The sequence below is a fragment of the Oryzias melastigma genome, linkage group LG16 (genome assembly GCF_002922805.2).
Source record: "Oryzias melastigma strain HK-1 linkage group LG16, ASM292280v2, whole genome shotgun sequence".
In the NCBI taxonomy this organism is placed as follows: domain Eukaryota; kingdom Metazoa; phylum Chordata; class Actinopteri; order Beloniformes; family Adrianichthyidae; genus Oryzias; species Oryzias melastigma.
Genome location: NC_050527.1, coordinates 117,359 through 132,664, shown reverse-complemented (window position 1 = coordinate 132,664; position 15,306 = coordinate 117,359). Strand labels below are relative to the sequence as shown.

Here is a 15,306-nt window from a genome sequence, read left to right as displayed (position 1 = left end):
TGATTCGCGATCTTTATAAATATAGTAGAGTGTAGTAAAATATTTATTGCTCAAAAATACAGAATACAGAAAAAAATATTTTTGAACATAAAACAAAGCTGTATGTGCAGCACTACCACCACCGGAAGTAAACACATCTTTGAAATGAAGTGTCAGTGAAGCCTCCTTTTCAAAAAATAAAACTAGCAAATCCCTTTTTCCGCTCAAAAATTGAGACCGAAGTTCCATATACTCTCATAAGGTCTGGACAAAAAAAAGTAATTAGCTTTAACATTAAAGCTTCAGCTCCAGTGTTTTTATTGTTTTGGTTATAGTAACTCTTCAACAGTTGACGCAATTGGTGTAATTCCAGCATAATTTTGTGCAAAAATTTGCTTTTCTACTCAGAAACTTGAAACTTTTGTGGTTTTAAGTACTTTTTTTTTTTTTTTTTTTTTACAAATTCAGTTTAAATACCTTTGAATTTTGAAACAAATGTGAAGGCTGCTGTACGTCAGCCACATCTGTTCTCATTCGATTTATTTTGCTACACTAAAATGTTTGTTTCTCAATTGTGACTATTACGTTATCTGTAACTTCAAATAGTAAGAAAAGTAAGCTACGACGTGTCTTTTCAGAGAGTAACTGAAAATATTATTTATTGTTATATATCGTTATAGTGATATTAAATCATTTATATAGTGATATACAATTTTGTCCATACTGCCCAGCACTACTTCATCTGGCAATATTTATATCGATTTAAAATGCTGAAAAGTTGATATTTGATTAGTTATTCATGAGCTTCCACTAGTTCTGCATAAGCTACATTTATCAATATTAAAAATAAACAGCACTCTATTTCATCAAACATACTTTTAGAACCTTATCAATTAAAGCATTCATTCTATGTTTTTTTTTTCTTATACTAAAAAATATTTTGTCGTGAAAACCAGACAATACTGACTGTCCCCTATAAGAAGAAATATTGTTTAATTTACCAAAAGAAAAGCACCAGGAATTTGTTGGTAAAAGCAACTTGCATATGAGATACAGTTACAAGGCTTAGCGTTGGGATCATTAAATATATTACCATTAAGGGTGTATTAATATTCAGGTAGAATTTTTTTTTTTTTTTTTTTACAAAAATAATGGATAAATTGTTCTGTTACAGTCTTGGGATATAATGCGATACATATTGTATTGTGAACCATATATTACAATATGTATAGTATTGCCGGACACACCTCTACTCTTTACCCCACCAAACTGCTTGTTACAGCTCACTGCTAAAGTTTTTAAAGTTTTACAGAACTTGCAAAAAAAAACACAAATCTCTTGTGAACCAAATTGCTTCACTCCTTTGAGGGGGATGTTTTTTTTCTTTTTCTAAGTTAATATTTATTAATGACTAATATCTATTTCTTTAAGTATTAACCCTGTATGATTGCACTGGTTTTTGTCTCACTCCCAAATAGAATAAAACAAAAGTTCGAAACACTGCGGATTTAAAGGAGGTTAAGATCAAGTGTGGAAAGGTGCCCTTGTCCTTCCCAGCTTTAAACTGGGTCCCATGCATTATGAGCACAGTACAGAGCAGCGCTGGCCCATATTCCATATATAGAAGTCCCTATTTCAGCTTGAGTTTGAACAGGGTGAAACGGGTTGGATGGATGGACAACGTCAGGCCCTTGGCCTTGATAGATTTTTTTTAAAAACTCTATGCTGTCTTCTTTTTTTGTTTTAAATATCAAAATGGATCATTTAAATATATAAAAAGTCTTAATTTGAGGACGCAGTCAAGCCTACATTTTGTTAAGTGAGCCTCAGCAGGATAATTCCCACAGTTCCCTGCAATAAACGTGTCAGTGAGGGAGGCTGGAAGCTTCTGGAATGCCACATGCACTCAATAAAATGTCACCATAACCCGATGCAATAACCTGCTGCTGCGACAAGTGTTTTAACCCGGCATGAGAAGTGAAAGGGGACTCAGCTTTTTGGCCTTTCCACCAAGTCACCTTGCATGCTGAAACTAAGTGAGCTGGTGTGTGTGAGTGTCACACATTTGACACGTGTGGAGTCTGTTGAAGAGTTAATTTCCAAAGCCTTTCACTTCTGAGAACCTCTCTGAAAGTTTATTTTCAAGTTTTTCCAAGTACAAAAAAGGCACATTTTTAACATTTATTTTAATTTTGATTGATTTGCATTTAAATAAAAAAAATCTGATCGTAAAGCCCCCTTTTTCTGGGAAAAAAATATAATAAACTGGAACTATTTTTTAATAGTTACTTGGATTGCATATAAAAAATTCTCTAAAATTATTTTGAGACTATGTTTATACCCTATGCATCATGTCATATTATTAGATTTTTAGGTAGTAATCCCATAAAGAGAATATTGAAGTTTGAAATGTGAATTTTTAACATAATTTGGTGATCTCCTTGTGGAAAAACTCTTCTTTCTGGGTTGAGTTGTGATTGTGTGCCACTTGCAGGTTTGTTTGCACCGCTGCTGATCGCTAAATAATGATCCTGTGGGTTAGTATTATGGGATGTAAACGCAGCCACACTAAGCTGGATCTTCTTCCTGTTTCTTTGTCAGTCTGCAGTTCCACAGCCCACCTTCTCCATGCCAGTCACCGTGCCAGTATCCAATCAGAACGCTGCGGCGGCCGCGGCCCTTCAGTTTACTAACAACCCCGCCGGTTCCCTGGTCACCACCACCTCCTTTGTCACCTCCACCCTCACAGATCCCCGCCTTCTGTCGCCACAGCAACCGGCTTTGCCGAGGAGCACCGTGTCACCGGGGTTGCCTCAGCGACCAGCAAGTGCAGGTAAGGGACCATGCAGAACGCAGCAGGAACGCTTTGGTTTCTTTGTACCCTTCTGAAGTCGTGTTAATCAATAATCTGTGACATTTTCACCAAGTAAACATTACTTCCAATACTTTGTTGATCCACCTAAAAAAAATCCACTGTAGCTTTTTTTGTGTTACTAATGTGATAAAATGTTTCAATCAATTAGCTAAATTATAACAAGGCACATTTCTGAATCAACTGCTAGAAAAATACATTAACAATAGCATCTATTTAAAGTTATTTTTATCACTGATTGCAGCCAATTAATCCTGAATTTCTGTGAAACACAATTTTTTTTCTTTATAAAAACAAAGCAGACACACAATCAAATGTTAACACTAGAACTGCAATATAGGTCAACAGAGATCACCATAACACAACTGTTCTCAAAACAGCAACAGCTTGGGATGTTAACTGCAGACAAGATGACTTAAGGACCCAATCCAAAGAAAATTGTGTTATTAACATACTTGCAGCATTTTTCTCATGATAGAATACATTTATGAAAGAATCTAAGATTAAAACTGCTTTTCTGAGTATTTCTTTTTTGGAATTGTGATGGATCAGGAGCAGATAAAAATGTGCCATTTGAGAAGGCTCAGGTTTGTAACACAGCAACTGACATGGGCCAAAGTCTCACTGCTCCTCTCTGCTCCACTTGTTTTTCTGGTCCGAGCTGGAATCTGCTCGCCATTGTATTTATCGCCTCTCATGTTAGCTTGGTCTATATGCTTGCTCAAGAGCACACAAACGGAGCTCTCAGTAGCTGTGTTTCCATTACAAAATCTAAAATCTAAAAATGTCAACAAAACACAATTTCGCAATTACTCTGTTTCCATTAAATCGTAATTATGTGAATTAACACAAACCGGCTCGTGTGAAAAGTCTTTCAAAACCACGGCGATAAATGAGAACAATTATTGTTTTAGGTTGATTCACAGAAAGTGAGCATTTGGATGACGTCACAGCACTAGGGGGGTGTGTGACACGCAACTCAACCATTAACAGATCTCTATAAATGTCAATAAGCCAGACATAAAGATGCTTGTGAGAATCCTCTCCAGCTGTATTAAAAAACATGGCACCAGCGCTATCGTCCTTTATCAAAGGACACGTCTGCGTAAGTCATGGACCCGCAAGCACAGTCGCTCCTTCCAGGTGGGAGCGGCTACAGTTGGTGATTTTACAGAGTAGGGTGTTGATCCAAAAATTCCACATGACACGCTCAACTTTTGATGAGCTGTGTGACGCTGTGGGACCTCTTGTGGCACCTGCTGTGCTGGCCTAGGGCAGCCAGTTCCTACATTTAATTTGAAAAAGTGGTTTCATTTTAGTTTTGCGAGAGATCCATTTCAATACGCTCCAAAAACCACGTCCTCCAAGCGCAAAAATGTTTTCTACAATAAAAGCGTTTTTTTGAAATTGTGCTGTTTCCATTAAGCTACTTTATTATTGCAAATCCAATTTGCGCAATTATATAGTTAATGGAAACCCAGCTAGTGACACAACATTTCGAATGAGCTACTGTCAATGTGAAGAATATGTTTAAAAAAAAAAACGACACAGACTTTTTGATTTTGGCTAAAAGGTGCATCATAAAAAGACCACAATAGACAGTTAAATAGTTGGAGTGGGACTTAAATGCACAGAGACACTAATGATTTCTGGTTCCAAAATGGTGACTGAATTGACTTCATTTAGTTGGAGCTTCAAGTAAGCCATTGTCTGTGGATGATGTCACACTCAATCGGTCCAATTCTCATATACAGTCAATAGTTTCAGTACTGTTAGCGGCATCCTTCGCTTCCTGAAGGAGGGTGCATGCAAGTAAAAATCAAAAGTTTATTCATCCAACAAATGATTAAATACAAAAATACATCAAATAAACTGAAGCTGTAATAAAACAAACTCAGTACAACATTTAATTGTTTGTATGACCATGTGGTTGGATTCATAACTAAATAGAAATGTTTTTCTGTCTCAAACAACAAAACAAATGAAATTTGAATATTTAAATAAAAACGCTTGTAATTATGGGCTGTGCGTCTTCATATACCCGTAGTATGATGCACGCTCAGTTGTGACTGCATTCTTTGTTTGGCATACTTTGTGTACAGTTTGATGTCTTAATTCCCTTAATGCCTCTGTTTGGCATTTTTTGCCCAAAGCAAACAGTTTGCAGGTCCAATCTCCCACACACGCACGGAGTTCTGATTTCCAAATGACTGTTGTAATTGAAATTATTTGAGCTACAGAGATGGTTGTCATGGTGATCTGGCTACTTAAAGTCCTTCTTCATAAAGTGGACTCTGCGAAGGCACAGTTTACGTAACAGCAGGGATTTTTCAGAGAGTTTTCTGAGTCAACAAGCAGCAAAATGACCAGTGAAATAACTCAGTGAGTGTTTTGATGCACTCTTCAGCCAGCTCTGTCATTCTCGGTTTTCTCCTGTGAGCTCAAATAGTGCATGCTTTCCATAATGACAGACATCCGTCATTTCTTTGACGGAGCCACTCCTCCACCGGCTGACTAAAATGATTTGTGCCCCATTTTTGCTTCTCAGACTAGGTTACTTATCAAGCTTTGTTCCGACCAGCCTAATCTCATTGTAAGTCAGAATTAGGTGATGTAACGTGCAACAAATGCATTACAGCATCTTTCATAACGTGCCATTCTCTGAGGCAAGTGAGTTTCACATAGCGGTAATGGATGCGCCTGCTTCCCTCCTCTCTCCTCATAAGCTCGGCAGCACAAATTCTGCTGCGCTCTGCCATGAACTCCTCATTACCAGAGATGTATTGAGCCTATCATTTTTTTCTTATTGGGTTTTTTTCTCCACGGGTTGTTGCAGCCAAATATTTTCACTCACCTCTAATGACCCCGAGTTGTTGCCTGTCAAAGAAGCAGTTTAATCATAAAACCAAATCTGCACCAAAGCGAAGAAAGACGACGCTTGAGCAGATAAATATCATTTGCAGGAATAAAAAGAAATGTTGTTTGTCATTCTAATGTGTGAAAATGTTTTTTTGTGTTAAAGGAAGCGGCAAAACAGTGGTAGTTTTGCAGCATCTTCTGCTTTCTAAGCTACTAGATTTTTCCCCTTAATAGACATTTTCTTAGAAATTACAGACATCAGTTGTTGTCCACCATCTTCATAAGTTTTAAAGCATTTTAATTGAAAGCAAATCAAAGATTTCTCTGAGACAGAATATCTTTCCTCCAGGCTCGAGTGCAATAACAGCAGCTATTCACTAAAGCATTCCCTGTTTGGGCAGGAGGAATAATGTAAAAATACTCAAATACTCCTGATCCATGTTCATCTTCATTTTCCTCATCTGAACTGGCATTTGGATCAAAACTGTACAGATAGCTTCAATATTTCTCACCATTCTTGTTGCACCGGTATTGTTAGGTTGGGGGTGTGAGGAGAGCATGTAAACAGAGAACTCTCAGGAACGGGAAGGAGAAGCGAGGGTAGTCAGAGGCATCTCAGAGGTGAATTTATAATGAACTCCTGCCGCTCTGCAGAAAATATATCCTAGAAAATGACATTAATTTCTTGCTTTGCCTAAAAACTAATCGTAGTTAAAAGACCACTGGGAACACTTAGAGTGCAGTGAAGGAACTAAAACATTTTTAAAGGGGAGGGTGGCAAAAGACTGTGAAACGGTGGAGAACAGCAAAGTGGAACTCCCTTACAAATAAAAGGATCAAAAATAGGTATTTCAAACAGTTTTATTGTTGTTATTAATATTAAAACATCAGTTCTTTTAGCTGAGGTGCTATTACCAGTGCTTATAGAAGCTTGTAGTGATAATTTCTTGATCTTTGTCGATATTTATACTAAGTTTGACTTTAAAAAATTGGGGAGGGGGTTGATGTGGGGGCAGCTCCCCCCCCCCATTCCCTTTAGCTCCGCCCCTGATAAAAACTGATCGGAGTGAGTCTTGAAGGTTTTTTGTCTCACACACACTCCATATATGAGAAAATGTATCTATTAGTTGTTGAAAAACGGCTAAACTTTGAATAGTCTACATATGTACAAGAGATTTTAGTAAGAAAAGAGTGAAAAATGATGTGCAGCTATTCATGAGCTCTGGTGGATTTAGCTTTTCTCTCTCACATGCCAATAAAAGTTACAAAAGAAAAGATTTTTTTCTTTTATTTGCAAAGGAACAAAATGTTTTATTCTTAAAATAATGTTATACCAGTATTTTAGAATAAAAATGACATTAGTATTTGACCTACAAGTCAAATTAAGTATGGAATCAGTTTGGATTTATGTTTAAGATCATTTTGAACATGAAATAATGAGAAACTACAGTGTTTTGGTCTTGTTATGGTTGGATTTTCCAACAAGTTGCACACTGGGTAGCACAATCAGCTCATAGAAAGAAGCAGCTGGTTTTAAATCTGCTGGCATTTCATGATGGTGTTTTAATGTTCTCTACATCTCTCCTAAATTGCGGATTGTCTTGTTGGGGACGTTGATCTCAGGGTGTGGTTGTGCATGGCGATGCAGCTCCCAGAGATCCTTCCTGTCATGCATTGTCGACCTGTACAGGCTGTACTCTGCCTACGCCAGCTGGTGGGATAGATTTCAGACCCTCACAAGACCCTGAGCATCATGAAATCAGTATGGATGATAAACATCTTCAGAATCACCAGAGGCTTGGAAAATGTAAATTGTGTGCAGGACTATTTTCTTATGTAAAATGCATTAGTTTTGTGGAGACTTGTTCCAAGGTTTTCTATCAGAACTTCTGCACAAGGAGCAAGTAGACAACAAAGCAATGACATCTAGTCAGATTTGTATGATCGATATTTGGTTTATTTATGAACCTTCAGCCCAATATGATAATTTTAGTGCTGCTTGTAATGAATTCATTGGTTTTAGTTCAGTCACTAAAAGCTTTTTGAAATGTATTTAATGGTTGCTTGACTTTACTCGAAGCTCCAAGTTAATCTGAGATTGTTGCCGTTTAAAAAGTAGTCATCCATTCATCAAAAACAGTTTTGTATTTTTAACCCCTTTATTTGGTATTTAATTAGTCGCACCATGTTACTACTAAAAGTGCAACACAAGTACAATTGAGAATTGATGAACCCCGCACTTAAATTTGAACCTCTAATGTAAAATTTAAACCAGTTATGGTCCTTCTGAGATTGAAAGCACTTTTTATGACTCTTGATTTAATTAAATGTATCAGATCTGGGATATTTTTAGGATTCGTGTGCTTAAGATCATTTCCTTTTTGGTCCTAGGTGCTCTGTTAGGAGGAGATTTGGGGAACTCCAACGGAGCATGCTCAAGTCCAGTCCGTAAGTGAATTTTCTCCATTCTGATGCACCTCAGCTGGAATTATATTTTTGAATATGACTCATGGAGAGCGAGAAGCTGCGTATATGTGTGTGTTTGCCAGTGTGCTCGCCGTCACACAAGCACGAGAACACCTGTTGACTGGTGACAGCTGCAGGTCACAGTACAAGCTGCTTGTAGACAGTCCAAAGAACAGAGGTGCTTTCAGGTCATGAGGAAGAAATACAACCACGGGTTTAAAAAGACAAAAAAAACTACACTGATATTTGACTTTTAGACTCACCAGCTTTTTTTTCTCAGATATTATTATGATTTAAAACCACTTCTGAGTATGAGATTTTGTTTTTCAATTTTTTACACAAAATCTTTAAAATCTGGTTCAGTCAATTTCAGCAAAAATAGTAAAAGTCCAGTCAAGTTAGGTCCAAATGTAGCTGTGTTGTTTGTAAAAAGGTTGTCGATAGGATCCAGCAGTTAAGGTCAGATTTTTCCTTTAATTCGTCCCCCTAAGCAGATGGGAGAAAGAGCTCCCCTTAAATGGAAGGGACCTCTAGTTGAAGCAGACCCTGGCAGGGCAGCCATCTGCCTTTGCCTGGTGTGAGAGGATAAATGGCAACTACTCCGACAAACACAAAAACACACAGCCAGAACACAAAAAAATAGATATATACAAGCAAGAATCCAACAAATAATTCACTTTAGGACCTGAACATGTTTTGATGTATTTTAAAGAAGAGCATAATGTTGTCCCGCAGCAACATTTCTATAAAGTCTAAAAAGGTGAAAAAAACATTTTTCATAAGCAGTTGGTTTTAGATGTAAATGTGAAAAACTACTCAATAAATCATGATTTTTTTTATTTAATCAGTTCAGGAATTTGATAGTGACGCTCTTGGGCCAAATCAGAATTCTTCCCCTACCCCTCCAATTTTATAGGACATTTGAAGTGGTAGGGGTGTTTGAAATAATTCTTTAATCCTTGTGCTATCTCATGGGGTCCAGATGACCACACCCTTATATTGATGTGTTATCCCTCCTATGACAAAGGTGGACAGGATTTTATGTCTGCCATGGACAATAAAAAGTCTTTGAAAAAAAAAGTTCAGCGCACTGTCTTGTGGGGTCCAGATGACCCCACTTTTATTGTAAACATGCCTAGAACAGCACAAGGGTAAAGGGCTAACCCTCGCCGCGGAGGGATTAACGTTGTGCTGTGCTGCGGAGGAGAACTTTACTCTGGTGTGCTCTGAAGTACAGAAGTTTACATTTAAATGTGAGTAATGACTCTTTATTTTAGCGCACCTTTTTAAAGTTATCAAACAAATGTTATGCGTTTCCGAGTGCTAACAGCTCAGTGCTAACGAAGCATACCGGCAACTATTGATGACATCATAGAGTGGGAGTGACGTCCAAATTTGAAGACACTGGTTCGTCTGAATTCCCCCCCTAACCCTTAACTACTGAAAAACTATATACTGCGAGGTTATAGTGCGTTGGATTGTAAAGGTAATTCGAACACGATGCTCACTACTTTTCTTTTGTTTTTCTAAAAAACGGATATGACGTCATTGATTATACCAAGTGAAAATCAAATAAAAAAACAACATTTAGCAGCGTTTATTTATGACTCCACTGTGTTCTGATGGTAAAAATGTGAATGGTTAATTCAAATATTGCATTTAAACAGATTTTTTTGCTCGAAATTGTTCAACTGCAATGCATTGTGGTCTATATCTGCTAATCTAGTGACCATCCATGTACGCTATTTCTTTGCAAAGACTTCTCGGAAATTTCGATTGCACTCGATTTGGAATTAGTAGATTCGGACAGTACTAAAAATGGCTAACGCACTATATACTGCACTATATAGTGATTAGGGGGGGAATTCGGACACAACCACTATTTTTAATAACTCTCCGTTTGGAGGGCTAAATGTAGGGGTTACATGAAGCTGTAGGGGTAGGGGAAGAATCCGGCCCTGATCTTTTCTATATTAACCCTTCCGCTCTCTTTGGGGTCCAGATGACTCCAACCACATAATTATGTGTGATTCCTTCCATGACAAATGTGGACAAAGGTGGACAGGATTTTATGTCTGCCATGGTCATTAGTGAAACTCAAAAATCATTGATAAAAAAAAGTTCGGCGCACTGTCTTGTGGGGTCCAGATGACCCCACTTTTAATGTAAACAAGCCAAGGAGAGTGGAAGGGTTTTAATGTAACTTGCCAAATATGGCTTTTATTCACAAGGGATAGGAGAACTTATGCTATGTACACACTTGATATGTAATATGTGTTGAAAAACAGGCTAAACGAGCATTCTTGAATGAGTTTGTTAGTATATGGTGTTCACTCTGAACGGTCGCTAGCCAATACTAGCGCATGCACTAACAGTTGGGAGATGATTGGTGCAAAATTTCGAAGTAGTGCAAATCTTGCGAATCTGTTTCTTTCTCAGCTCTAGTCTTTGATTTAAAAGATGATATCATCGCTCAATTCTAAAACAGTTTGGACTTTCATGAATTGAAAAGATGCCACCCATGCGTCACTACCAAATCCCAGTCCCTGGTTTGTTCAAAGTTCAATTGGTTTAACTTTCAGCACGCAATGTGTTGTCACAGGTTTTGTACATAGAGCGTAAAAACTGAATTAAAACTGATACGTGAAGGCGAGAGTTTTGAATGCACACATACATAGACTTTTCATTGGAAGTAGCTGCTTGAATGTGCGTTGTAGAGCTCAGAGCGAATGTAGCACAAGAATTGACTGTAAATGGCAAGAAATAGTCAGTTATCTATGAACCATAACCAGAGAATGTGTTAGTAATACAATAAGCGAGTCATTATAACTTAAACTCGGAGCCAGATGATCCATAAGTGCATCGTGTCATAGGACAACGGATAACTCGTCTGCCAGACTTGGTGGAGTTGGATTTGTGTCATCTTGACCTCGCCTGCTTTACTCTTTTCAATTCAGCCCTTTCCCGTTTCTGACTGCTCCTCCCTCCCATCTCCACACCTCCCCCCTTTCATCCCGTCTCTGTCAGCTGTCGCCCCTCGTCTTCTCTGAAATAATCTACCAGCCCACCCGACCCCCGCTCTCCAAAACGTCCTTTGTCTTGGCACTGGACTTTTCTCAGAGGTGACTTTGACACAGGCCAGAGCTCTCTCCTTAAATCCTGTTAGCTGGTTCAGATACCGCTGCCAGTGAGTTCATAATAATAGATATGGTTGAAAAGTCTTTTTTTCTTTCCCAGTCAATCAATAATTGAATTGCCCAAGGGTAAAGAGAGCCAAAGTGAATCGATTCAATTGTATGAACTTCTCTTTGCGGTATGAAAATTGTGTGCCAAGTTTTAATATTTTTTGTTTAGGTTTACAAAAACAAAAAAGCTAGAATTTCACTAAAATCAAATCACTACTCAGGGATTCGGTGTAGTTTATAATCCATGGACCTTGAGTAACATTTCCGTACCACAGTTCCTTTATCAATTGAAACATAAAACCTTGTTGTCCCAGAACTCGTCTCGAGTGACCCGACCCCTTAGATGACCACACTCATCCTTCCTTCATGCTTTATCTTTTATCTTGCTCCTGTCTATTTTTGTTTCTTCTTTTTCTCCTCGCCTGTGCTCTTCTCTTGTTCCCTCTCACCTTCCTGAATCCTGACAGTCTTTTCTTCAAACAGCTCCACGCTTTTTGTTCCGATTTCATCAATTTAACTCTTTTTTTCTGTCTTATTACTTTTTTTCTTTCTCTTTCTACCCTCCTCCTCCCCTCAACCTGCCGGTCTCGGCTGTTGTCCAGGGAGTAAGAGCTCCGGGAATGTCACAATTGACGTCACCGGCATTCCACACATTCCCACGCCCAGCCTCGCGTAATAGGAGACATCACACACATGCTCTCACAAAGCGATATTACAAACTCCTGTACACTCATGAGCAGAGACAAACACATGCTAAGAATCCAAGACATTTACAGAATCAAAGGGGCATTTAAGAAAATTAGGCTTATTGTATGTTTTTTTTTTTTACCTTGCTGGTGATGAGGCAGATAGGAAATGGTGAAGGGAAGACAGGTGTGTGACATGCAACACGGGTCAGTGGTTCAGCTGAAACCGGGGACGATGCAGTAATGTGGCATGTGCTGTAACCATGTGGGTACATCAGATACCACTGGTGCCATCTGTCAGTGCAGATATTTGTCTTTTTTGACCCAATTGCCTCCAGATTCTTCTTCCTGTAGCAGGACAGCAGAGGCGACTGGGATTCTGATGGTAGTGTACACTCTGTTCAAACTGTCAGCAGCAAGGTGAATACATGTTCATCCCAATCGTCCTTTAGGCTTCCTCCATTAAGTAATGTGTGCAGATAGTTTGAGGCTGGGATGTGCAGCAGGATGAATCTGTTTCCTGGTTAAATCTGCAGTATAGCCTCTCTGTCAGGTACAGGGATGTGTGTCCCAAGCAAAACAATGTTGTTCTTGTATTCCTTGCAACTCTGTCAAACTTTTACCTTTTTTCCATGGGTCATGTGAGTAATTCCAGCAATTATATAAAAAAGGTTTCTGAGCAATACAAACAGGTCCTGCTAGTCATTTCCAGTATGTCTAAATTATTTTTCCTTCAAGTTAGTATTTAGAATTGCATTTTTACCGTCATGAAAATGTTCTTTGTTACTGAGATTACACATTAAAATAAATAGATTAACAACGCTAAGAGTTTGACGCAATAAAACAAAAGTTTAAAGTTCTGACTAAACTTGTGAAGTATGCTTGTTATCCTTTATTTTCCATTGTTCTACAGACTTCAAAAGTCAGAGTTTGACACTTTTACCAGACCTCAGGACAGAAACTCTTGAAGAAATTCAAGTTTTGAATATCCAGGAGATATTTTTTATCTTAACTTGTCCTGTCCAGAATCTGGGCAAACAGATGAGAGATGAAGGTCTCTTGGGTTATGAATCTTTAAATCCACGAGGTGCATATTAGTATAAATCCCTTTTGTAATTGTGACGCTAAATTTTGATTTGCACATCAAGATCACTCACCGATTTGAATCTGTAGTTCCATGAAGACTCGGAACTCCTGTCAATTAAAGTGCTGCAGATTTTCACAATTACATAAACCATATGAGTGTAAAGTATTACATTCAGTACAGTATTAAATCTTCTCTTTATAAGTAAAAAATAATCCATATTATGTTGGTTTACATTAGGAGTTATGTCATCTCTGACACATGGCCTTTCTTGTCTCTCTCATTTGTTTGCTGCCATTCTTTGTTTCTGTATTTGCTTAATGTTTTTCACACTGACCTTGACTTGACACCTAATTCCGTGGCCAATCAGGTCGCGCTTTTATCATGAATATTGATGAATTTTACCCGGCTACTGTGGAAAGAGAAAATCCTGTTGCCTCTCAGGAAAGAGCTCACATTTGTCACATGCTCAGTGTGAATCTTAGTGTTCACAGCTCAAAGCAGCAACAGTTTCATCTTCTGTTTCAGTTGTTGAGGGTAAAGGTCAAACATCTGTAGATAAAACCACATTTTTACCAATGAGATCAGTCTTTTCCTCTTTGTGTTTGCAGAATTTATAACAGGTGTTTGACTCTTTACATTTTAGAAAGCAATTGGTTTGTCTAATTTTTTCAGTTTTACTGGTGTATTAAATGCGGTGGAACAAAACTATCAAACATTTGTCAGTTGTTGATTCTGCAAGATGTTGTGAAGTCTGTAATATTCATCACTGATGCACTGTGAGAGACGGAATGAAAAAAAGTAATCCAAGGAATAAATAAATTGTATAATTTGGAAATAATTTATTAGTATAATGAAAATAACTGTTCGGTCAATGATTAAAGTAATCCTTAATATTTTGTAATGTAACCCTAGTTGTCAATGACAGAGGTAGAACATTTCCTGTAGATCTTAAACCAGGTTTGCTCTGTAGCAGCTGGTTTGGTCCATTCCTCCATGCAGATCTTCTCTAGAGCTGTAATGTTTTATGTCTGTTGCTGGATAATGTATAGACTCACAGATTCTTGTCTGGAATGAGGTCCAGAGACTGGCTAGACCACTCCAGAACCTTAAAATGCTTTTTACGTTGACTCCCCTTCATGGGCAATGTGATTGGGTTCACTATTATGCTGGAACATCCATGTTTCATCCTCAATGCTCTCAAGGACAGCAATAAGTTTATGCCTCACATCTCACCAAACATGGCCCCATTCATTCTTAATACCGATCAATCATCCCGTCCCCTTTGTAGAAATTTAGTATGATGTTCTTAAAATATAATACATTCACAAATATCAAAATATTACCTTAAAAAGTCCTTAAAATTGAATTTTGATTTAACAGATTTAACTTAAATGGCATTGTTACAAACTTTTTTTTCTGTTTCACTCTGTAAAATGTTCAAGCTCCAAATACAGTAAATCTGAACCTTACAATTATCACAATTACAATTTTATTGAAAATTTTGAATCTCATTTATGATAAGATTTGATCGCTGAGCTCTAACAGATGCTCTGACGATAAAAACCCACAGCGGGTCATCGTCCTCCCCAGGGCCAAACAGTCCTTAGAATATTTGTAAAAATGCATCAGGTTTAGTGAAGGTTTATGAGAATGGTATAAAGGACTCGCACTGTACTCAAGTCCTGAAGAAAGACAGTATGAATTTTTGACCAAACGAGACAGATTCTGGCAATTTATGCAGTTTACACCAATCTCCCTGAATGTTATACACAAGACTTTTCTCAGTCGCTTGGAGGTTATCTCTCTATCTGAGAAAAAAAGCTTGTTGATAGATCCCTTGAAAAAGCTGGAACACCTAGTTTTTCAGGGTCTCTTGAACACACAAGCGTAATCTGGCTTCAAATTCGGTCAGCAAAGATGGAAAATCAAGATCTGCATGCAGTTTTCCTAGATTTAGCAAACGTATTTGGCTCAGCACCATACAGTTTACTATGAGAATCTTTGGAATATTTTAAAGTGCCAAGCACAGTAAGTGGGTTGGTGAAAACAATTTCCAAGATATTCAGTTGTGTTTTAGTATGCCTGAATTTACAACAGACTGGCAGAAGTTGGAAGTAGGGATCAGGGCAAGGTGCACAATTTCTGCCCTGTTTTTTTTTTTTTTTTTTTTTT

General features: G+C 37.9%; 1 protein-coding gene across 10 annotated transcripts in view; it reads left to right on the top strand.

Annotated features, from left to right (window-relative positions):
* mef2d (myocyte enhancer factor 2d) overlaps positions 1 to 15,306 on the top strand; it is a 121,920-nt gene that overhangs the window by 75,130 nt on the left and 31,484 nt on the right. For all 10 annotated transcript variants that reach the window (XM_024267230.2, XM_024267232.2, XM_024267227.2 and 7 more), the window contains exons 6-7: positions 2,581 to 2,812; positions 8,102 to 8,158. In XM_024267230.2, coding sequence (XP_024122998.1) covers positions 2,581 to 2,812; positions 8,102 to 8,158 — 289 coding nt within the window. The remainder of the gene's footprint in view (positions 1 to 2,580; positions 2,813 to 8,101; positions 8,159 to 15,306) is intronic.